This window comes from Plectropomus leopardus, chromosome 13 (genome assembly GCF_026936395.1).
Source record: "Plectropomus leopardus strain MGB_pleo_1.0 chromosome 13, ASM2693639v1, whole genome shotgun sequence".
Lineage (NCBI taxonomy): Eukaryota > Metazoa > Chordata > Actinopteri > Perciformes > Serranidae > Plectropomus > Plectropomus leopardus.
The window spans coordinates 1,569,737-1,594,778 of NC_142188.1; the positions used below are offsets into that span (position 1 = coordinate 1,569,737).

The following is a 25,042-nucleotide window of genomic DNA, read 5'->3' on the forward strand; positions in this document are numbered from 1 at the left end:
TTTGGGCAACAAAACTTTGTGGTTAGGTTTAGAAAAAACATCATAGTTTGGCATTAAATAAGTACTTTTTCACTAATATATCGTGACACATGTGACGTGACATACGTGACATGTGTCTCTAGCGTATCATGCTACACATACTCACACGCTAGGATACGTTGTTAGTAAAATAAGTCAGCGTTGACTTTAGGACACAAACAGCAGTCTCCTGGGTAAAAGTCCCGTGTTTGTATGAGCCGCCCACCACCCTGAAGGTGTTTCTCTGATATTTGAACAACTTTACGTGTGCTTTGTCACGTGTTCTGCTCGCTCACTTCCTCTTCTGCTCCTGCTGTGACTCCTACAGCCACTGGAGGGCGCCGCCTTACATTAATGTCAGCTGTAATAAGCTGCTGGCACAGTCCACCTGTGCGGTTGTGTTTTCAGTGAGAGCGGGCTGTAATGTTCTCTGTACTCATTCGACATTTCATTTCAGCTTACTGTGCAGCAGAGACGTCTCGTCCTTTCAGATCCATGCCTCGATCATGTGACCGCTCAGTTTTGGGGGTCTCACGGCTGGTTCCAGGTCCTGGTCCGGGTCCAGGTTGTCAGGTGTCTGGGCTCTGAGGGGTCCTGGTCCACAGAGAGGAAGACCAGCAGGGAGAGAAATTCAGTTTTTAATCTTCAGCCTCAGGAGCTGCTGAGAAACTCTCAGCTATCAACAGGAAAAGGACCAACACAGCAAAGTTTCACTGAACGTAGTGAAGAAAATGTGTGAGCGCCGAACAGCTGAAGATTATGTGGAAACAAGATGGAATTATGTGTCACGAGGAAAAGCCAACACTCGACGTCTTCATGCAGAGCTGCGATTTCAGCTCACGCTGTCTCCACATTACGTCTGAAACGTCCGTCAACACCGAAGACGGACGACTTCCCAACCGGGAATTCAAATTTTGGATTTTACGAGGTGAAATTTCTCAGTGGGATGTTTAGGATTTTAGGACGTTTCAAAGATTTCAGGACTTTGCTCACATTTGAGGATGTCTCTAGGACACATATAGCATTTTAGGACACTTCTAGTATGTAAAGACATTCCAAGGTTTTTTGGGGAAATTTCTCAGATTTCAGGACGTTTCCTGGATTTGAGGACATTTTTAGAATTTGATATTTCTCAGTAGTATTTTTCAGATTTTAAGACATCTCTAAGATTTAAAACATTTCTCATATTTTAGGATATTTCAAGGATTTTAACACATTTGGACTTAAGAACATTTCTCAGATTTAAGGATGTTTCTATGACTTTTTGCACATTTATAGGATTTTAAGACACTTCTAGTATTTAAGGTCATTCCAAGGATTTTAGCAAATTTCTCAGATTTTAGGAAGCTTCCTGGATTTGAGGACATTTTTGGGATCTTGGGGCATTCAGAGGATTTTAAGACATTTCAAGGATTTTAGGCTGAAGATATTTTTTCAGTAGGATATTAAGGATTTTAGGATGTTTCTCAGATTTAAGCATGTTGCTAAGATTTTAGGACGTCTTGAAGACATTTTTCATATTTTAGAAGATTTCCAGGATTTTAGGACATTTGAACATAAGAACATTTGTCAGATTTAAAGATGTTTCTAGGACATTTTTTGGTCAACAAGCTCTGTGTTGATGCTGTTTTATGCTCTCTGGCACCTTCTGGACACTAAAAGGACAAAAACAGTTCCCAGTGTGAGTCCCAGATTTGTCCCATGGGCGCAGGTTGAGCATCAGTGATGTGGAGGTTTGTTGTGAGTGAGTGTGGAGGTGAGAGAGCAGAGAAACAGGAAACAGAGAGTTCATCAACATGTTGAAGGTGAAACTGAATCAAATGAGACGTCAAGTGTTGAGTGAGATACCTTTTCATGCTGGAGATCACCTGCAGCGTCCTGGTGGAGACACACAGAGACAGAGAGACAGAGAGACAGACGTGTCCATCATGTAAAGCGTCTGCTGTCAGATTAGTTCAGTCTCCATCAGAGAAAAGTTGGTAAATGTATAAAAACTGAATATTTTCTGACAGTAAAGAGAAAAATCTATGAGGAAAATAAATCAGATCATCTCTGAGATTCAAGAGGTAAAGATACAAAAAATAATTAATATTCTCTGATATTTAAGTGGTAAATGTACAAGAGCACACTTTTGAAGACCCACATTACAAAAGACTCGAAGAAGGCAGCAAATAAAGATATAAAACAAACGAACACAAAAACAATCACCGGAAAAAAACGTTTTGCTGCTTAAAAACATTACAGTGAAGATGTGGTATTTGTAGTCCATCATGTGAACATTGTAGTTTCATCACAGCTGATCCACGTCAATAACATCCGCCGTCGTGACACGTGATCGTCTTTTCCTCATGAAGTCTCCTGCACACCTGTCCTTGACCGCGTGACCTTTTCTCTGGAGGTTCAGGAAAAGTGGAGGAAATTAGATTATTTGGACTTTTCGACCGCAGCCTCGCTATTTAAGGGGTCAACAGCCAACTTCCACTCCGCCTGAACTGGATTGGGACGGCCCTTAATATGGCGAACCTCCGCCTGAATGCGCAAACGGAAGGGGAGCGGGTGGGGCGCGGGGATCGGCGGGGACGCGGCCAGTTTGGGATTGAGCCGCAGAGGGCCTTTAAAACGCGCTCCCGACGCACCGAGCAGGAAGCTCCTGAGTGCGCGCGCCCTCATCTGTTGATTGACGCCAGAGACTGTATATGAAGATTTATGTTTATGTGACTATGTCGATATATTTATGTGATTTATTTCTTTATAAATATGATTGAATATGTGAATATGATATGATTCACACTGACATGCGCGTGCAGCTCGCTCACTTTTAAAACACGTCCCTGTGCGCGTGCGTGGCCCCTTCCCTGAGTTTGGGAGTTTGGAAAAGTGCGGAGTGACGCTCCTTACCTGCTCCTCACAGCTCCTCTCTGCTCCTCACAGCTCCTCTCTGCTCCTCTCTGCTCCTCACAGCTCCTCTCTGCTCCTCTCTGCTCCTCTCTGCTCCTCCGTTAGTGTCACGGAGAAAGAAGTCAAAGCTTCAGACGGAGACGACAAACTGCGACACGACGAGTCAAAAGTTAAAGTTACTTGCAGACCAGAAAAGGAGGAGCAGAGCTGATCCTCCTCTCTGCTCCTCCTCACGGGTGCAGAGAGGAGGAGCAGAGCTCAACTGAGAGCAAAAAAAAAAAAAAAAGGACAGAAAGAAAAGCTGAACTATTTTCAACACTAGTTTTTTTTCGGTCGGGATACTCAGTCCGGACTAAATGTCTGTCATATGCATAAACAACATGATCAAAACATGAGGAGTGAAAAGTAAAGCCCCCCAAGGGTTAAATTCTATATAAATTACAATAATAATATGATATATAACTGACATCTCTGTCTGTCTAATCTTTAATCTTGAAAACATAAATATGAAAATGAAACAGAACCGATTTTTACTTTGATCGTGTGGTTTTTGGTCAAATTCAACAAAGTTTTTAAAACATTATTTTCTTCATTAGTTGTATAATTACATTGTTCACATGTATTTCTATGTGTGTGTGTGTGTGTGTGTGTGTGTAAAAAATATTTAAAAACTCACATTCATAATTGTTTTGATATGAAATAATTCATGAAGTTGATCCAAACTCTGCAGCAGTAAAATGGAGCTTCTGCTCTTTCACCAGCAGGTGATGCTGTTACTGTCAAAAATCACATGACAGGAGCTCTCAGCCTCAAATCAAATCAAATCAAATCAAATCACATCAAATCAAATCAAATCAAATCAAATCAAATCAAATCAAATCAAATGTCACTGAAAAAAAATCATAAATTTAAGTCACAACTGTTATTTTTAATCCAGATTTGATGGAAAAGCTTTTAAATCATGCAAAATACGATAAGGTTATTGCATCCGGCCCACCTTTACAGGTACTCTGCCCTGCACCATCTGTGAGCCCGTGGCGTCGCTCTCTCGTCTCCTTCCGTCTTTCAGGCACCAGCACTGGCAGAGCTCAGTGACGACAGCAGGTCATCAGATGGGCACCCTCCCTGTTTTTGATGTTTCGGCAAATTAAGCCCGTGACACATCGAGAGGGCTTGACAGCGGATCCGGCGTCCCGGGTCGACCCCCGCTGACCGCCACCCAACTCGGTGCCGTTGGTCCTTGGACAGGTTGGCTCTGCCGCCTCACCTCCCGCTGAATCCAAATCCAACCGGACGCTGCCTCCGCCTGCCTGGTGATGTTGCTTACCAGCAGCTTCCTGGCCGCACCTTCGATCGCCGGCCGTCCCAGTGTTCTCCAGAGCGACCGCCCGGCGAAGCCCCTGCGGCCGACTTCTACAGGGAGGCTCCAGGCCATTTTGCTGGCTCTCAAGGACAAGGGCTTGATATTTTTTGAGTTTGCGCTCGTACACCTCGTCAATCGTGTCTTCCCAGGGTACCGTTAGCTCTGTGAGCACCACCTGTTTGGTACCCCTAGACCAGAGGACCATATCTGGTCTGAGGCTCATGTGGGCTATCTCCCCTGGGAATTTGGACTGTTTCTTCAGGTCAACCTGCATCTCCCAGGCGTTTGCTGAGGCCAGGATCCCAGGATGCCTTTGCTCCTCCGTCCTGCTGCAGCAGTCTCTCCTGACCTAACGAAGCTGATAAAGTGGGGCCCGGTGCAAAGTTCTTTCTGCTTTTTTCTCGCCTGCTCTACCCCATCTGCCAGCTGAGCCAGGATCTTGTTGAAACTCCGGTGGCAATCACTCTGCCTGTTTTACATTTATTGTCCGCTTGATGGCACAGTTTCGGCCCACGAGTGAACCAACTGGATGGAAAGCTTCAATGCTTCATGACACTTCATCTCGCCACCACTACTTTATACTCTTCGGCCACTGATGGTACAGCCATATCTATATATATATATTAGTGCTGGGCCGTTAACGGCGTTAACGTGCTGCGTTAACGCGGGATTCTTATCGCGCGATAATTTTCTTATCGCGCGATAAACTATTCACTAAGTTGGGTCTATACAGTGAGCAAGGCACCAATTTCACTTTGTTGTTTAAGCGCGGATGTATACCTGGTCGAATTACGCGGAGGGGGCGTGAACAAGGCGGAAGCTGGTCTGCCTGAGTGACCGGAGTGATTGGCTCCAGCCGTGTCACAAAGCTGCTGACCGTTAATGGTCTTCTTCATGACCTCTAATGTAGGCCCACAGTTCAGTTAGGGTCATGTTATCAGAGGCTGCGCCCTCTGCTGTTCATTCCAGTTAGCAGGAAAAAGCTTTTTCCACATGGAGACAGAACCTGTGCTCCTAAATGTCTGTGTTTAACAAAATAAAATAAAGTTAAACACCAAAGTAAATCTTATGGAACATTATTTTTCTTTACCAAATATTATAGTTGAACAGCTTTCTCAAGCAGTTTGTGATGCATTTTCATCATTTAGATAGATAGATATTATTTTGAATGTCTTTGGCAAAATTCAAATCTATAATTTTAATATAGATTAATATATATAAAATACAGAATTGCAGAGAGATAAATCTAGATAAAAAAAATAAATCTATACCCAGCACAAATATATATATATATATATATATATATATATATATATATATATATATATATGTGTGTGTATATATGTGTATATATATATATACACTTACACACACACATATACATATACATATATATATATATATTGTTTTACCCCAAGCGTAATAATTTCTTGCACTTTGCAGCACATTTTATGCCAAGTTGTTGTGGCCTTTTTTACGAAATGCTTTTTAAATCTTTTTAAAACGCAGCACAAACGAGCCGATGACGATCCAGCCTTTAAAGGGTTAATCTTAGTCTGACGCTGCACGCACACACACGTCTGTTCTTAGTATAAAGATCACGCTGAAATTATTTTACACAATAATTTACTTTGTTTACACTTCTGAGTGAAACTTGCTGAGCGGGATTCTCTCCTGCAGCGCAGTATTTAAACTGCAGTATTGCAGAGTACAAGTACCTCCTCCTCGGCTGTTTTCGGGTTTTTCCAGGTGTTTCCTCGGCGTCCTCGCGCTGCCTCACAGCTCCGATCAGCTGTTCTCTCGGTCACGTGTCTAACAGCACAGACAGGAAGTGGACTCACGTGTCTCAGGTGCCGGAGTCTGATCGATGGATCTGATCGTGTTTTCTCGAGCCTCTTCCGTCTTCTTCTTCTTTTTCTGTTTTTCTGCAGCTCTGCACGAGCGCCTGGACGACACCAGCTCTCCACCAATCACAGCTCCGCTTTGTTCACCTGAAGGGAGGGGGGCGGGGCGTGCTCCGGTGGTGCCTTCAGGTTCTGTCGGAATATGAGACTTAAAAAAAAAATTCACCTTTGAAGACCCGACAGCTATCAGCGTAACTGTCACCCGTTTTCTTTCTTTTATTATTATTTTTTAATTCTTTAATTTCATTCCTCATTTTTCTTTTTGTTTTTTTTTAGCATTTTTATTTCATTTCTTTTTCTGTCTTTCCTTTTATTTCTCTAATTTTATTTTATTTCTTTTTCTTCTTTTGTGTGTTTGTTTATTATAATTATTTTTAATTGTTTAATGTCATTTAATTTCTTCTTTTTGTGTCTTTTTATTAATATTTTGTATTTGTTTAATTTAATTTCATTAATTTAACACAACAAATGGCTGAAAAGTTAGCCATTAAAGAAATTAGTAAAAAAGTTGAAAGAAAATTAAATGAAAATGAGCAAAAAAAAAAAAAAAGAAAGAAAAAGAAAGAAAGAAAATAACGGTAAGGAGCAAAAACAACAAAAACAACAATAACAAATAACAAATTACAAAAAAGGTGAAAATTGATTTTAATTATCATTTGCAACATAATTTATAGTAATTTTAAGTATTATGAATTTAGCTTTCTGGACATTTTCTTTGTTTTTTAATTTTGATTTTAATTCCCCCTTTAAAAAATTAACAATAAAAAGTCAACTATATTTACAAAGTACGGATGCCCTAAAAGTTTTTTCTATTTTCTCGTGATTACAACTTATGGATTTTAAAGGGCTTCCGTAACAAAGCACGCAGAGACAAAATCAACATTTCATTTGTATCTGGACAAACATGTGATGGCAGAAATATTTAAAGTGGGAATGATTCATGTTTTCAGAGATTCACAGACACACAGACTTTATATGAAAGAGATCAAATGACTCAACATGGCAATGAACCACAGTTTCATTTCTGACGTGTTTTCTGCTGTATTTGTGGGAAACTATATATTTATAACCTCCAGCTGTTGTATGATAATATGTATATAATCATTGTGTTGTGTTTTTATTCACACAGCGTCCAAACTCTGATGGTTTTAGGGTTTTTCTTCTGAAGAGGATCAAAGTCTATAGGAGAGTTTACACACTGATGCTTCTTCAGGACCTTCATGAGTCCATCATCTGTCCTCTAGCGCCTCCCTCAGGTCAAACTCACATCCTACACACAGTCTGGGACCTCCCATCAGCTGTGATCCTCAACACACTGAACTCTGTTATCACTGACAGGAGGAGACTGTCTGTCCTCCAGAGGACACAGAGACACTGAGGAACCAGGAGACCAGGACCAGAGCCCAAAGCCAGGATAAAGAGGTTCAGTGAATGTGGTGCTGAAGGTGTGGAGGTGGATCAGAGAGTCAGAGGAGACTCTGAAGAAGGACAGAGAGCCAGCAGGACAGTCCACATACACTGCTACTCTACCAGAGACAGAGGAGAAGGAGAAGGAGGAGGAGGAGGAGGAGGAGGGTGAGGAGGAGGAGGAGGAGGAGGAGGTGATGGGTGTTTGTCTCTTATTGTGACGGACAGAGTAACCATCATCATCAGAGCAGCTCAGAGTCCAGGACTTATCATTCAGTCCAAACACACAGTCTCCACTGCGTCCTCTCCTGCTGATTCGTCTGTAACTCACTGATATATTAACTCCTCCTCTCCACTCGACCTCCCAGTAACAGCGACCAGTCAGACCAGTTCTACACAGCAGCTGAGACCAGAACTCAAATCTGTCTGGATGATCAGGATATGACTGATCCTCTAACACACGTGTCACCTCTCTGTTGTTTTTGGACAGTTTGAGGTTTCTGTTTACTGTGTTTGTGTCGACTGTGAGCTGACAGGAATCTGACGGAGAGAAGAAGACACAAAGTTATTGATTAGTTATCAGTTATTAATGGATCATGGCTGTGATGATGACATCAGAGCTGTGAATGAGTGATGTCACAGCGTGAAGAGTTAAAAACACGCTCACACGTCCTCAGATAAGATGCATTAAAGCAGAAGGAACGGCTTTAACAACACAATTATACTCTTCTGTTGTGATGAGGGAAACATCTCACAGATTACATCTCCACTCATTTTCAATGCTGTTAGCAGACTGGACAGGAAATGTCATCATACACGTGCTGCTCACACTTTTCAAAATAAAACTGTGAAGAAATAAAGTCTGCAGATGCTGAAAACTCTTGTTCTTTCTGTGGGCAGGCTGATCAAACTTTGATCCTTTGAGGTTTTCACTGTTTTATCACCATGAATTTTGGCTCTAATTTAAGTTGTCGTGTTTTTATAACTGTAACATCATTATGATTTTACTCTCAGAGATATAATTGACTATTATGATGATACAAGAAACAAAAACATGAATTATGTTGTTTCTGTTTTTATTTTACAGGGGAAATTCTTTATTCACTTTATTCAACCCAACTAAATTTTTAGATTTGGTGAAACTCCTGATATGATCTGAAGAAGTATTTTTATATATTTATTATTGATATCTGTGTCCATTTAGTTGGTTTCTATCTTGATATTGTGATTATTTGTGATTATTTCTTATGTTGTGTGTACAATAGTCAGTCAGTCAGTGTTTCGTGCTCTCATGTATGTTTGTGTTCTTGTTTGTCTGACATGTTTTCTTCATATTTCGTTAAATAAAGCTGCGATCGATAAAAAAACACACACTCACACTTCCTCAGACCTGGTCTCAACCATCGGACTCCAGCAGGCTCCGCCCTGAAAGGAGGAGGGGGGTCAGAGCAGCACTTCCTCTGTCACCATGGAAACATGGACATGACCTCACTCTCACACACACAGCTGTGTGTTTCTCTACGTGTTCATCACCTGTTATTCATCAGCTGATGATCTTTGAGTTCAGCGTACCTGAGCAGGTGGAGTTTCAACACTTCACCATCACACACAGTCAGCCGATCGCTCGTCGATACACAAGTATTGATTGTTGGAGCTTTCAAAGCAGCTGTTTTGGTGCTGATGAGCGCCCTCTTGTGTTTGTGTAATAATGACCGTTGTCTGTCAGAAGTAAAGGAGGACGAGCCTCTGGCCGGAGGAGGTCGGGTCCATGATTGGACGGACAAACTTTCACATCACGTCTCCTAGCAACAGTCAACACTGCTTTCTATTTTCTGTCCTTTAGAGCTGAAAATATTACAGTAATATTAGTACAGTCCTCTCTGTGCTGAGTCCCACTTATCAGCCAGGGGACAAACCCAAAACTCCCTCTAACCCTCAGGTCTCATTGTGGACATTTGTGTCCAAATGTCTCATTTCTCACTTTAGTTTTGTCCATCATTCTGGCTGTGTTGCTGCAGATGGCATGAGGTTTTTTAAGGAGGTTTATGTTCTCCATAAAACATGTTTCTGATGGCTCTATAATACACTGTGTACAAATGATGGGTTAAACCTTTAAATCAGCTTCAGTCCTGATCAACACGACCAAACATTTCAACATTTGGGGGATTTTAACCCTTTAAATGCCAGTTTGATTATATGATGTCACAGTTTTACATGAAAAAACAAAAATATTAAGTTATTGTCCACATAATAAATGATGTGGGGCTGGATTGTTGTTTTTTGCGCGTCCTGGCTGCTGTTCCCTGACTGCTGTTCCCTGGCTGCTGTTCCCTGGCTGCTGTTCCCTGGCTGCTGTTCCCTGACTGCTGTTCCCTGACTGCTGTTCCCTGGCTGCTGTTCCCTGGCTGCTGTTCCCTGACTGCTGTTCCCTGACTGCTGTTCCCTGGCTGCTGTTCCCTGACTGCTGTTCCCTGACTGCTTGTGTCTGTGCTGAGGCTCTGATGTGGGAACAAAGCGTTTGTTGATCAGCTGTGTCTGTTTGAGGTCAGCTTGGTGTGTCAGGGTCATCTGAGCCAGGCTGACAGTGGACCTCCTCTAACAGACTGAGTGTCTGTGGCTGCAGCAGGCCTCTTCATACCTGAGAGTGTCCAGTCTCCACCGGGGATCCTCCAGTCCAGCAGACAGACGCTTCAGTCCTGAGTCTCCTGGATGGTTGTAGCTCAGGTCCAGCTCTCTCAGATGGGAGGGGTTGGAGCTCAGAGCTGAGGCCAGAGCAGCACAGCCTTCCTCTGAGACCAGACAGCCCGACAGACTGCAAACACACAAAACAACACACAGGTCACATGATCTGAGGGTGCTGACTGCAGTACTGCCATACTGTCGCCTGCTGTGGAGTTACAGGAACATTAGGACTGATTTTTGACGTCTCACAACCAAACACCCACTACTGTCCATCAAGCAACTGACAACATTACTGGCAGCTCTTTGAGTCCTCTCTGGATCATCAGGGGCCTCATGTACAAAGACTTGCGTGGATTTCCTACTGAAACATGGCGTACGCTCAAATCCAGAAAACGTCGTACGCACAAAAAAATCCTGATGCATGAATCTGGGCGCACGCATGAATCCAAGCACATTCCCTTTGTACATCCCAATCAGCGTGGAATTGAGCGCACATGTTGGAGTACCCGACCACTCCCTGTCCACGCCCCCATTTAAAAATCATATTTAAATAAGCCCTGCACCTGAGATTCCCCTCTCTGCACGATCAGAAAATAAGAAACAAAAGATGAGTAAGACGGGATTTTAAGCTTCCATTCATCAAGTTTATACACTTACACGGATCACACACTATTGTTGCAAATTAGTGCAGAAGTGCGCCGGGGAGAAGGTGAGGCAGATAAGTCTTTACGCACGGGGTTATTAACATGAGTACGTTGCGCACAGTGACAAATAGGGGCTTGTTAGAAAGATCTGAAACTGTAGTTTAACCAGCAAAACACAGCAAGTCACTAACTCTAACCGCTGTAATGATGCGGTGAAGACGGGATATGATTTGGGGGCGCACATGCTCAATGCGCATCACAGGGACTAATATTAGGACAATTACACGACAAATTTATTTACCAAGAAGCCACCCATCGCACACAGTGCCAGCTTGTAGTCTGTTCCCAACCATGCTGTTACTCAGAATGCGTGAATCGTGCGTTGAACCAGGCCACCTCGCCACAATGTTGGTTAACTGCATTTACATCACATATGATCTGTACATTGATGGAATGAAAGTGTTTCCTGTTCACGTATACAAATTCATCATGTGACGGCGCTTTTATAGCAATGTGTGTGCAGTCGATAGCTCCGATTACATTAGGAAAACCGGCTCTCGCTGCAAATTGCGCTTTAATGTTGACCTGTTCAGCTGCATGGTATGGGAATTTGATATATCTGGCTGACATGCGGATAATTCCGTCCCATACGGCTGGCATGGCTCGGCTGTGGGTCGACTGGCACAGTCCCGATCGGTCGGCCAGCTCCCTCTGAAATGCCCCGGTTGCCAGGAACCCCAGTGTGGTCAGCACCTGTATGGGCACAGGCAGCATGGCTCCTGGCTGTGTTGCGCTCCAAGGCCGGCCGCAGCTCTGCGCACAGTTACACGAGGATTGCCCTCGGGAACCTAAAGCGGCTGATGAGCCAGTCGTCATCGTGTGCCAGTACATCGTCTCTGTCTCGAAACACACGCTCTCTTCTAATTGCACCATTTGCAATGTCCTCTAATGCTGCTAAAGCTGCCATTGTTTTCAGCGGTACTTTTTGCACCACTTTGCGCATGCTTTTATATCCACTCATGTAATTGGAGACACGTATGTTTGTGTGTGTGTGTGTGTTAATTGTTCACTGGTGTTAATTGTTCATGTGTCTCTGATGTGCACATCATTAAGTCATCATTCAGAGGACGGATTGGTTACACGTGTTTATTTTATGTTTCCCAGGATCACCTCTGAGTGTCGCCAAAGTATCAACAGCTGTAGAAACGTGCGTACGCCAGCTATGAAGTTGGCGTGAGGCACCGCACATTTCCACGGTCATTTCACTCTTGATACATCTGAACTTTGCCGTGAGAAAGAGCGTACGCCACGTTTTTGTGCGTACGCATCCTTTGTACATGAGGCCCCAGGATTTAAGAGGCCGTCAGTTAAACATGTGGATGAATCCTGACCTGAGAGTCTCCAGAGGACAGTGAGGACTCTTCAGTCCAGCAGACAGCTGCTTCAGTCCTGAATCCTGCAGGTCGTTGTTACTCAGGTCCAGGTGTCTCAGACTGGAGGACTGGGAGCTGAGGACAGAGGACAGATCTGCACAGCTTCTCTCTGAGAGCTTACAGACACTCAGCCTGAAGAGACAACAACCAACAAGAGGAGAAACATTTGAGTTAAAATGTGATCATCTTTGATTAATGAGTCTCGACTGAAGTAGAATAAAAAGAACCCAAATCTCAGTCAGCAGCTCTGCTCACAGTATAATAACAGAGCTGCATTTAACACTGAGTCCAGAACAACAACACTTTAAATCTGTTCAGTAAAACTGAAACATTAACTTCATCCAGACGGCAGCCAGCGAGGAGTCACTAAATCTGGAGATGAAGAGCATAATCTCCTCTCAGCACAGGTTAAAATCCTTACAGTTAATTATGATTCACTCAGGAAGAAAGAGGACATCCAAAACCATGATATCATAATATAATGGTCTTCTCTGTGTCAGCTGGAGTTCATATCTGTGTGCTGCACAGCAGCTGGAGCTGAACTGAGAACATTCAAATCCTGTTAAACCTTCGACAGATTCAGAGACGCTGACACGAGAGAGGCTGTTTTAACTGCAGGAACCTTAAAGAAACACCTGAAATCATCCCAGATTATCTGTAACTGGGTCTGACCTGAGAGTCTCCAGAGGACAGTGAGGACTCTTCAGTCCAGCAGACAGCTGCTTCAGTCCTGAATCCTGCAGGTCGTTGTTACTCAGGTCCAGGTGTCTCAGACTGGAGGACTGGGAGCTGAGGACAGAGGACAGAGCTGCACAGCTTCTCTCTGAGAGCTCACAGCTGCTCAGCCTGAAGAGACATTGAAGAAAGTCATTAATGTGTCTGTCCTCTCAGAGACAGTCATGTATGAACAGCTGTTTGAATGAATTAAAGTCTCTCTGTACTCACAGAGCTTTGTTGGAGGCTTTGACCACTGGCAGCAGCCTCAGAAGAGCCTCCTCTGAAGCAGAGTATTTCTTCAGGTCAAACACGTCCAGATCTTCTTCTGATGACAGTAAGATGAAGACCAGAGCTGACCACTGAGCAGGAGACAGTTTACCTGTGGACAGACGTCCTGATCTCAGGGACTGTTGGATCTCCTCCACCAGAGAACGATCATTCAGTTCATTCAGACAGTGGAACAGGTTGATGCTTCGCTCTGCAGAGAGATCCTTGTTAATCTTCCTCTTGATGTACTCGACTGTTTTCTGATTGGTCCGTGAGCTACTTCCTGTCTGTGTCAGCAGACCTCGTAGGTGTTTCTGATTGGTCTGCAGTGACAGACCCAGGAGGAAGCGCAGGAACAAGTCCAGGTGTCCATTTGGACTCTGTAAGGCCTTGTCCACAGCACTCTGGTAGAGACGTGTTGGTTCAGGTCTGTCTCTGAAGACTTCAGACCACCAGGATGTAGTTTGTTGTTCTTCCATCAGATTGACTCCAGAGTTGATGAAGGTCAGATGGACATGAAGAGCAGCCAGAAACTCCTGAACACTCAGATGGACGAAGCAGAAGACCTTGTCCTGGTACAGTCCTCTCTCCTCTTTAAAGACCTGTGTGAACACTCCTGAGTACACTGAGGCTGCTCTGATATCGATGCCACACTCTGTCAGGTCGGACTCGTAGAAGATCAGGTTTCCTTTCTGCAGCTGCTCAAAGCCAGTTTTCCCAGAGACTCCATCATCTTCCTGCTCTCTGGACTCCAGTGTGGATCTGTCTCAGCTCCTCCGTCATACTTGACGTTCTTCAGTTTGGTCTGAACCACCAGGAAGTGGATGTACATCTCAGTCAGGGTCTCGGGCAGCTGTCCTCCCTCTCTGGTGTCCAACACGTCCTCCAGGACTGTAGCAGTGATCCAGCAGAAGACTGGGATGTGGCACATGATGTGGAGGCTTCGGGAAGTCTTGATGTGGGAGATGATCCTGCCGGCCTGCTCTTCGTCTCTGAACCTCCTCCTGAAGTACTCCTCCTTCTGTGGGTCGGTGAACCCTCTGACCTCTGTCACCATGTCAACGCACTCAGGAGGGATCTGATTGGCTGCTGCAGGTTGTGTGGTTATCCAGAGGCGGCGGAGGAAGCAGTTTCCCCCTGATGAGGTTTGTCAGCAGCACATCCACTGAGGTGGACTCTGTGACGTCGGTCAGGATCTCGTTGTTGTGGAAGTCCAGAGGAAGTCGACACTCATCCAGACCGTCAAAGATGAAGACGACCTGGAAGTCTTCAAACCTGCAGATTCCCGCTTCTTTGGTTTCAGTAAAGAAGTGATGAACAAGCTCCACCAAGCTGTACTTTTTCTCTTTCAGCACATTCAGCTCTCTGAACGTGAATGGAAGCGTGAACCGGAGGTCCCGGTTGGCTTTGTCTTCGCCCAGTCCAGAGTGAACTTCTGTGTTAGGACCGTTTTCCGATGCCAGCCACTCCCTTTGTCATCACTGTTCTGATCGGTTGGTCTCGTCCAGGTGAGCCTTTAAAGGCGTCTTCTTGTCTGATGGTTGTTTCTGGTCTGACTGGTTTCCTGGATGCTGATTCAATCTGTCTGACCTCATGTTGATCATTGACCTCTGCAGTCCCTCCCTCTGTGATGTAGAGCTCTGTGTAGATCTGATTCAGGAGGGTCGGGGTTCCTGCTTTAGCGATCCCCTCAAACACACACTGGAACTTCTTCTTCAGGTTACATTTTAGTTCACGCTGACAAACTGCAGAATGACTTCCTGAATGAAAAAACAACAAAGAAGATCAATAAGTCAAAGAGGACATTTCAACAGGTCATGTCCTCACAGACTGAGTACATGAATATATTTTGGTCCGTCTCTTGAGGCGTCAGTAAAAGGTCCCATTGATCCATCATGTTAAATCTGTATAGAAATCCTCTTACGTCTCTGCAGACAGTCAGCCAGCTCCTCCTGCTTCATCCTCCTCAGGAAGTTCAGGGTGATCTTCAGAAACGCCTCTCTGCTGCTCCTCCTCTGCTCCTCGTCCTCCCTCTGACTCTCAGAGCATTCTGGGTAATCTGACGTCAGGACCTTCTGGATCTTCTTCAGCTCGTTCTTCACAAAAGTGACGATGTTGTCCTCCAGCTCCTGGAACAGATTATTAGATGAAGGACACAATCAGACATCAGATCCACGTTGGACACACTGACAGTCCACTGGTCTGCAAAGTGCAGCACGGAGACGACTGTCAACACAACGGGTGGAGACGTCGTCGTTGGACATGAACAGACCGTAAATATGGAGTCCAGGTGTGTCTGATGCTGCCGGGCAGACTGACCACTGGGAACCTCTGAGCTCTGCTGGTCCACCCTGTGGAGGAACCATCAACAATCAGCTCACATTGACCCACCGACTGTAGAAGGTTTATGATTCTCAAACAAGCCGACAACACGGAGTTAAAAACACTGTGTTCAGTCATGATTGAAGATCAGATGTAAACAACACTGACAAGGATGGACGACTGATTCAGGATCTGTGTAACATCACGCCCATCTGTTTCATAAGTTTGAAGGTCTTACTCTGGGTCATCAGGACGGCGTCCATCTTTGAAGTCAATCAGACGAACCAGAGACCGATCACTCTTCATGGACACACAGCTGGGTACAGGAGACTTTTCTCTCTGCTGCTGAAAACTGAGAGAAACAGTGACATTTATTGATCTCAAAGTATTTCTACCTCTGGTTTCACTGATTTCATGTGAAAGTAAAAGTTGTTTTATTGCCGTTAAAGGACCCTGATGTCCTCTGAGGACAGGGACGCATTTTCATTTATTTCATGTCTTTGACCTGATGATCTTGTTCCAACACGCTAGGATACGTTGTTAGTAAAATAAGTCAGCGTTGACTTTAGGACACAAACAGCAGTCTCCTGGGTAAAAGTCCCGTGTTTGTATGAGCCGCCCACCACCCTGAAGGTGTTTCTCTGATATTTGAACAACTTTACGTGTGCTTTGTCACGTGTTCTACTCGCTGACTTCCTCTTCTGCTCCTGCTGTGACTCCTACAGCCACTGGAGGGCGCCGCCTTACATTAATGTCAGCTGTAATAAGCTGCTGGCACAGTCCACCTGTGCGGTTGTGTTTTCAGTGAGAGCGGGCTGTAATGTTCTCTGTACTCATTCGACATTTCATTTCAGCTTACTGTGCAGCAGAGACGTCTCGTCCTTTCAGATCCATGCCTCGATCATGTGACTGCTCAGTTTTGGGGGTCAGACGGCTGCAAATTTCTCTGGCTAGTAGCAAGACCTCTCAAAGTCTTTCAAAAACCTCTGCAAGTAGTTCCCTGATCTCTGCAGCTAGTCCTATAACACCTCCAAGTCATCCCCAGAACTTTGCAAATAGCACGAAAACCTACTCAAGTTGTTTCTAAAACTTTGCAGGTAGTTCCAAGACCTTTTAAAGTTGTCCCAGACCTCTGCAACCAGTCCTAACCTCTCCCAAAAAGTCACAAAACCTCTGTCGTTAGTTCCCAGACCTCGCTCAGTTGACCCAAGAAGTGTACAACTAGTCCTATGACTTCTGCAACTAATCCCAAGTCTTCTGCAACAAGTCTGCACAACTCCCCAAGTAGTCCCCAAACCTCTGCAGCTGGTCCCAAGACCTGTACTTGCCTCTGCAAGTAGTCCTAAAACCACTGCAGCTAGTCCCCAGACCTATATAAGTAGTCCACAAACATCTGCAACTAATTTCCTGAACTTTACAGCTATTCTCAAGACCTTTACAGCTCGTTCCTGGTCATCTGCAGGTCACCAGTCATCAGAGACTGTACAGTAGGCGGCAGCAGGTGCTGTGTACAGTTAATGATTTACACACAAGAACACACTTACAGACCATTTACATGCAGTTACAGATGTTGTTTCTGTCATGTGTTGATCAGAAAGAAAACCAGATGTAAACAACACTGAAAATGATGGACGACCAATTCTGTATCTTTGTAAATGAAAGTCCATCTGTTCCTGTCAACAGTTTTATGTTCTTACTCTGGGTCATCAGGACGGCGTCCATCTTTGAAGTCAATCAGACGAACCAGAGACCGATCACTCTTCATGGACACACAGCTGGGTACAGGAGACTTTCCTCTCTGCTGCTGAAAACTGAGAGATACAGTGAAATTAACCAAAGATTTGACCAAACTGACCAAAGACCTCTGCAGCTTGTTGTCTCACTTCCACTAGCAGACCTAAAACTTCTGAAGCTAGTCTTAAGACCTGTACAAGTAGTCCCCAGAACTCTTCAATAAGTCCCCAGACCTCCACAGCTAGAACTCACAACTCTCCACAAAGTTCCCAAAACCCTGCTGCTAGTCCCTAACCCTCTACAAATAACGTCCAGAACTCTGCAACAAGTCCCAGACCTCTTCAGCTAATCCAAAAACCTCTTCAAGTACACTGCAGAACTTTGCAAATATTCACCAAATCTCTGCAACTATCTCAATACCTCTGCAGTTAATCCACAGACCTCCACAACTCGTCCTCACACATCTCCCGGCGTTGTTCTAACCAACTGTAACTTGTCCTCTTTCCTCTCCAATGAGTCCCAAGACCTGTTCAACTGGTCCCAGGATGTCAGAAACTAGTTTTCAGATCTCTGCAGCTCATCCCCACTCCTGTCAGTAATTCCCACATAGCTGCAACTAGTCCCAATATCTCTCCATGTAGTTCCTAGAATTCAGTAAGTCGTTGTAAGAACTCTGAAGCTACTTCTTCCACCTTTCCAGGTCGCCCCAAAACCTCTTTAAGACATTCCAACCTCTGCAGCTAGTCCCTGGAGCTCTTGAACAAGTCTCAAGATCTCTGAAACTAGTCATAAGACCTCTGGAGGAATTCTCAGCCCATTGCAGCTAGTCCTCACACCTGTCCCAGTAGTCCCTAAATCTCTGCAGCTCATTCCCTTAACTTCCTTAACTCTCCAAGGAATCCAAATACCTCTGCAACTAGTTCTTTGACCTATCCAAGCAGACTTGAGAACTCTGCAACTAAAACCCAAGACCTCTGCAAATAGTCCTCACAACTCTCTAAATAGTCTGTGAATCTCTCCTGCTAGCAGCAAAACCTTGCAAAGTCATCCGAAGACCTCTGCCAGTTATTCCCAAATCTCTGCAGCTAGTCCCAAAACACCTCCATGTCATCCCCAGAACTCTGCAAGTACCCTGAAAACCTACTCAAGTTGTTTCTAAAACTTTGCAGGTAGTTCCAAGACATTTTAAAGTTGTCCCAGACCTCTGCAACCAGTCCTAACCTCTCCCAAAAAGTCACAAAACCTCTGTCGCTAGTTCCCAGACCTCGCTCAGTTGACCCAAGAAGTGTACAACTAGTCCTATGACTTCTGCAACTAATCCCAAGTCTTCTGCAACAAGTCTGCACAACTCCCCAAGTAGTCCCCAAACCTCTGCAGCTGGTCCCAAGACCTGTACTTGCCTCTGCAAGTAGTCCTAAAACCACTGCAGCTAGTCCCCAGACCTATATAAGTAGTCCACAAACATCTGCAACTAATTTCCTGAACTTTACAGCTATTCTCAAGACCTTTACAGCTCGTTCCTGGTCATCTGCAGGTCACCAGTCATCAGAGACTGTACAGTAGGCGGCAGCAGGTGCTGTGTACAGTTAATGATTTACACACAAGAACACACTTACAGACCATTTACATGCAGTTACAGATGTTGTTTCTGTCATGTGTTGATCAGAAAGAAAACCAGATGTAAACAACACTGAAAATGATGGACGACCAATTCTGTATCTTTGTAAATGAAAGTCCATCTGTTCCTGTCAACAGTTTTATGTTCTTACTCTGGGTCATCAGGACGGCGTCCATCTTTGAAGTCAATCAGACGAACCAGAGACCGATCACTCTTCATGGACACACAGCTGGGTACAGGAGACTTTCCTCTCTGCTGCTGAAAACTGAGAGATACAGTGAAATTAACCAAAGATTTGACCAAACTGACCAAAGACCTCTGCAGCTTGTTGTCTCACTTCCACTAGCAGACCTAAAACTTCTGAAGCTAGTCTTAAGACCTGTACAAGTAGTCCCCAGAACTCTTCAATAAGTCCCCAGACCTCCACAGCTAGAACTCACAACTCTCCACAAAGTTCCCAAAACCCTGCTGCTAGTCCCTAACCCTCTACAAATAAAGTCCAGAACTCTGCAACAAGTCCCAGACCTCTTCAGCTAATCCAAAAACCTCTTCAAGTACACTGCAGAACTTTGCAAATATTCACCAAATCTCTGCAACTATCTCAATACCTCTGCAGTTAATCCACAGACCTCCACAACTCGTCCTCACACATCTCCCGGCGTTGTTCTAACCAACTGTAACTTGTCCTCTTTCCTCTCCAATGAGTCCCAAGACCTGTTCAACTGGTCCCAGGATGTCAGAAACTAGTTTTCAGATCTCTGCAGCTCATCCCCACTCCTGTCAGTAATTCCCACATAGCTGCAACTAGTCCCAATATCTCTCCATGTAGTTCCTAGAATTCAGTAAGTCGTTGTAAGAACTCTGAAGCTACTTCTTCCACCTTTCCAGGTCGCCCCAAAACCTCTTTAAGACATTCCAACCTCTGCAGCTAGTCCCTGGAGCTCTTGAACAAGTCTCAAGATCTCTGAAACTAGTCGCAAGACCTCTGGAGGGAATTCTCAGCCCATTGCAGCTAGTCCTCACACCTGTCCCAGTAGTCCCTAAATCTCTGCAGCTCATTCCCTTAACTTCCTTAACTCTCCAAGGAATCCAAATACCTCTGCAACTAGTTCTTTGACCTATCCAAGCAGACTTGAGAACTCTGCAACTAAAACCCAAGACCTCTGCAAATAGTCCTCACAACTCTCTAAATAGTCTGTGAATCTCTCCTGCTAGCAGCAAAACCTTGCAAAGTCATCCGAAGACCTCTGCCAGTTATTCCCAAATCTCTGCAGCTAGTCCCAAAACACCTCCATGTCATCCCCAGAACTCTGCAAGTACCCTGAAAACCTACTCAAGTTGTTTCTAAAACTTTGCAGGTAGTTCCAAGACCTTTTAAAGTTGTCCCAGACCTCTGCAACCAGTCCTAACCTCTCCCAAAAAGTCACAAAACCTCTGTCGCTAGTTCCCAGACCTCGCTCAGTTGACCCAAGAAGTGTACAACTAGTCCTATGACTTCTGCAACTAATCCCAAGTCTTCTGCAACAAGTCTGCACAACTCCCCAAGTAGTCCCCAAACCTCTGCAGCTGGTCCCAAGACCTGTACTTGCCTCTGCAAGTAGTCCTAAAACCACTGCAGCTAGTCCCCAGACCTATATAAGTAGTCCACAAACATCTGCAACTAATTTCCTGAACTTTACAGCTATTCTCAAGACCTTTACAGCTCGTTCCTGGTCATCTGCAGGTCACCAGTCATCAGAGACTGTACAGTAGGCGGCAGCAGGTGCTGTGTACAGTTAATGATTTACACACAAGAACACACTTACAGACCATTTACATGCAGTTACAGATGTTGTTTCTGTCATGTGTTGATCAGAAAGAAAACCAGATGTAAACAACACTGAAAATGATGGGCGACCAATTCTGTATCTTTGTAAATGAAAGTCCATCTGTTCCTGTCAACAGTTTTATGTTCTTACTCTGGGTCATCAGGACGGCGTCCATCTTTGAAGTCAATCAGACGAACCAGAGACCGATCACTCTTCATGGACACACAGCTGGGTACAGGAGACTTTTCTCTCTGCTGCTGAAAACTGACAGAAACAGTGAAGTTTACTGATCACAAAGTATTTCTACTTCTGGTTTCACTGATTTCATGTGAAAGTAAAACTTTTTATGTTTTATTGCCATTAAAGGACCCTGATGTCCTCTGAGGACAGGGACGCATTTTCATTTATTTCATGTCTTTGACCTGATGATCTTGTTCCAACACGCTAGGATACGTTGTTAGTAAAATAAGTCAGCGTTGACTTTAGGACACAAACAGCAGTCTCCTGGGTAAAAGTCCCGTGTTTGTATGAGCCGCCCACCACCCTGAAGGTGTTTCTCTGATATTTGAACAACTTTACGTGTGCTTTGTCACATGTTCTGCTCGCTCACTTCCTCTTCTGCTCCTGCTGTGACTCCTACAGCCACTGGAGGGCGCCGCCTTACATTAATGTCAGCTGTAATAAGCTGCTGGCACAGTCCACCTGTGTGGTTGTGTTTTCAGTGAGAGCGGGCTGTAATGTTCTCTGTACTCATTCAACATTTCATTTCAGCTTACTGTGCAGCAGAGACGTCTCGTCCTTTCAGATCCATGCCTCGATCATGTGACCGCTCAGTTTTGGGGGTCTCACGGCTGGCTTCAGGTCCTGGTCCGGGTCCAGGTTGTCGGGTGTCTGGGCTCTGAGGGGTCCTGGTTCCCAGAGAGGAAGACCAGCAGGGAGAGAAATTCAGTTTTTAATCTTCAGCCTCAGGAGCTGCTGAGAAACTCTCAGCTATCAACAGGAAAAGGACCAACACAGCAAAGTTTCACTGAACGTAGTGAAGAAAATGTGTGTGAGCGCCGAACAGCTGAAGATTATGTGACACGCTGTCTCCACATTACGTCTGAAACGTCCGTCAACACCGAAGACGGACGACTTCCCAACCAGAAATTCAAATTTTGGATTTTGCGAGGTGATATTTCTCAGTGGGATGCTTACGAAGATTTGAAGACATCTCTAGGATTTGAGGACATTTCTGGGATTTTAAGACATTTGAACTAAAGAATATTTCTTAGATTTAAGTATGTTTCCAGGACTTTTAGCACATTCATAGGATTTTACGACACTTCTAAGATTTAAGGACATTTCTCAGATTTTTGCAAATTTCTCACATTTTAGGAAGTTTCCTGGATTTTAGGACATTTTTTTCAACTGTGGGACATTAAGAGGATTTGATGATATTTCTCAATAGGACGTTGAGCATTTTAGGATGTTCCTCAGATTGAAGGATGTCTTGAAGAGATTTCTCATATTTTAGGACATTTTTTAGATTTGAGGACATTTCCAGGATTTTAGGACATTTGGACGTAAGAACATTTGTCAGATTTAAAGATGTTTCTAGGACATTTTTTGGTCAACAAGCTCTGTGTTGATGCTGTTTTATGCTCTCTGGCACCTTCTGGACACTAAAAGGACAAAAACAGTTCCCAGTGTGAGTCCCAGATTTGTCCCGCGGGCCGCAGGTTGAGCATCAGTGATGTGGAGGTTTGTTGTGAGTGAGTGTGGAGGTGAGAGAGCAGAGAAACAGGAAACAGAGAGTTCATCAACATGTTGAAGGTGAAACTGAATCAAATGAGACGTCAAGTGTTGAGTGAGATACCTTTTCATGCTGGAGATCACCTGCAGCGTCCTGGTGGAGACACACAGAGACAGAGACAGAGAGACAGACGTGTCCATCATGTAAAGCATCTGCTGTCAGATTAGTTCAGTATCGATCAGAGAAAAGTTGGTAAATGTATAAAAACAGAATATTTTCTGACAGTAAAAAGAAAAATGTATGAGGAAAAGAAATCAGATCATCTCTGAGATTCAAGAGGTAAAGATACAAAAAATAATTAATATTCTCTGACATATACGTGGTAAATTTACAAGAAAAATCCTGGAAATTCTCGGATATTCTCTGAAATAAAATTGGTAAATCAAGGAGAAAACAGTTATTATTCCCCGAGAATGACGTGGTAAATTTATGAGAAAAAAAAAAAATTATATATATATATATATATCATATATGAGAGATATATTAGATATATATCATCTCCTCTAATGAATGGTTTAATTAAAAAGAAAAAGAAAAAAAAATCTAAGATTAAAGTGGTAAATTTATGAGAAAAATATCAAATATTCTCTGAGATTTAAGAGCTAAAGTTTCATGCACACAAACTTGAATTTTAAGCATTAGATGAAATAAAATTTAGTTTCAATTTTACAATATTTTTTTGTAGTATTTACCACTTTCATGTCTCAATGTTAAAGTTTTTTCTTGTAAATTCTCAGAAAATATTCTTTTTTCCCTCATAAATGTACCACTTTGGTGTCAGATAATATTTCCCTAAATGTAGCTCCTGATGAATAGCTGTGATGTATTTTGGATGTTTCTGTGTTTGTCTTGGTGAGTCGGGGGTTAAAGTCAGAGTATCAGAGCTCTCTGTGACTGAGCTGCTCCACAAACCTGCAGCTTCAGGCAGAGAAACAGGAGCCATGAAGGAGGTCATCAGCTGTCTCTGTTAACCCTTTCTGCTTCACACTCTGAGCGCGTTCACGGAGAACCGGTCACCGCCGACTGCTCCCAGCACGCGCTCACGTGCGCCACAGCAGCGTAAACGGAGCCTGGCCGTCAAATGACGCAGAGTGCGTTTTAAGCGCGCTCCCGACGCACCGAGCAGGAAGCGCCTGAGTGCGCGCGCCCTCATCTGTTGATCGCCATCATAGACTCAATATGAAGATTTATGTTTGTGTTACTATATCGATATATTTATATGTGATTTATTTCTTTATAAACTGTCTGATTCACACTGACATGCGCGTGCACCTCGCTCACTTTTAAAACACGTCACTGTTCGCCCGCGTGGCAGGAAGAGAGTAAAATGATGTTTTGATGATTATATTGACTCTAAACCACTTTTTACTGCAGTTTAAAGTCTCTCTGCCACAATGCTGAAGGTAGATGTGTAGTTCTCATCACGCTGATGTTGGTTCATTTTAATGATCGGATCGGTTTTATTGAGTTTTTAAGTTATAAAAAAGGAGGGCGGACGCGCGCTGCGTGAAACAGGCCTTTAGTTTGGGAGTTTTCAGAGTCACAAAGTGCGGAGAGACAGTCCGCTCCTTACCTGCTCCTCTCTGCTCCTCACTGCTCCTCTCTGCTCCTTAACTGCTCCTCTATGCTCTTCTTTGCTCCTCCGTTAGTGTCGTGGAAAAAAAGAATCAAAGATTCAAACTGCGACGACAAACTGCGACAAAGTCAAAAGTGAAAGTAACGTACGGACCGGAAGAGAGGGTGTGGGGCTTACTGCTGCTCTGCCCCTCCTCTGTGCACCTCCTCTCTGCTCCTCATGGTACAGAGAGGAGGTGCAGAGCTGGTCTGAGAGCAAAAAGAAAAAAAGCTGGTTAACCAGCTGAACTATTTTCAACAGTTTTTTTTCTTACAAATCTTTATAATGTAAAGATCTGTAATGCATCCCATGTGTCTCTATTTATATACGAATCATGCAACTTTTTAAAAAGTGTCAAAATATTCAGGAACATGTATAAATTAACTTGTTCAGTTGGAGTTTATTGGAGTTAAACTATGGTATGGTTTTGATGTGGAGCTGAAGCAGAGTCCAGACATACAGCAGTTTAAATCAAAATATAAAAAATAATCATTTTCATTAGGGTGCAGGGATGAAGAGGGAATTTTACAATCAATGGATCTTTACAGGGGTTACTGGTTATTTATTTGGTAATTTAATATTTACTTTTCTGACTTTATCTTCTTCTTTTTTCTGCAAATAATAATGAAAAATCACAGATATTTAATTTTGAGTATGCGTGTGTATGTATATATTTTATTAATAAAGAGTGCAGGTTTGAAAATGACTTACGGGGATGGGGTGGGATTAAATATGCTCTTATTTCTTTTCAAATCTGACGCACGTCATTATGCATTTTTATTATTACTTTTTTGTTGTCTGTTTTTGTATAATAATT

General features: G+C 43.8%; 1 protein-coding gene and 2 pseudogenes across 4 annotated transcripts; all 3 read right to left on the minus strand.

The window, feature by feature from the left end:
* Positions 1-2,916: 2,916 nt before the first annotated feature.
* Positions 2,917-5,384, minus strand: LOC148187620 (uncharacterized). 2 transcript variants are annotated; one of them, XM_088086819.1, is made up of 3 exons: positions 3,914-5,384; positions 3,593-3,692; positions 2,917-3,064 (listed from the first exon to the last, which is right to left on the minus strand). In XM_088086819.1, the coding sequence occupies exon 1, from the start codon at positions 4,551-4,553 to the stop codon at positions 4,005-4,007; it is 549 nt and encodes a 182-aa protein (XP_087942945.1). In that variant the 5' UTR covers positions 4,554-5,384; the 3' UTR covers positions 2,917-3,064; positions 3,593-3,692; positions 3,914-4,004. The 2 variants fall into 2 exon arrangements, with proteins under 2 accessions (XP_087942945.1, XP_087942946.1); XM_088086820.1 differs by lacking the exon at positions 3,593-3,692.
* Positions 5,385-6,804: 1,420 nt separating this feature from the next.
* Positions 6,805-11,792, minus strand: LOC148187621 (uncharacterized; annotated as a pseudogene). The gene is made up of 4 exons (XR_015778556.1): positions 11,502-11,792; positions 10,229-10,485; positions 8,969-9,015; positions 6,805-8,130 (listed from the first exon to the last, which is right to left on the minus strand). The product of XR_015778556.1 is annotated as an uncharacterized LOC148187621 (transcript).
* Positions 11,793-11,945: 153 nt separating this feature from the next.
* Positions 11,946-24,337, minus strand: LOC148187622 (protein NLRC3-like; annotated as a pseudogene). Its single transcript, XR_015778522.1, has 11 exons — positions 24,184-24,337; positions 22,674-22,703; positions 21,592-21,723; positions 20,966-21,079; positions 19,159-19,272; positions 17,353-17,466; positions 15,894-16,007; positions 15,606-15,684; positions 15,258-15,462; positions 13,295-15,093; positions 11,946-12,481 (listed from the first exon to the last, which is right to left on the minus strand). The product of XR_015778522.1 is annotated as a protein NLRC3-like (transcript).
* Positions 24,338-25,042: the final 705 nt, after the last annotated feature.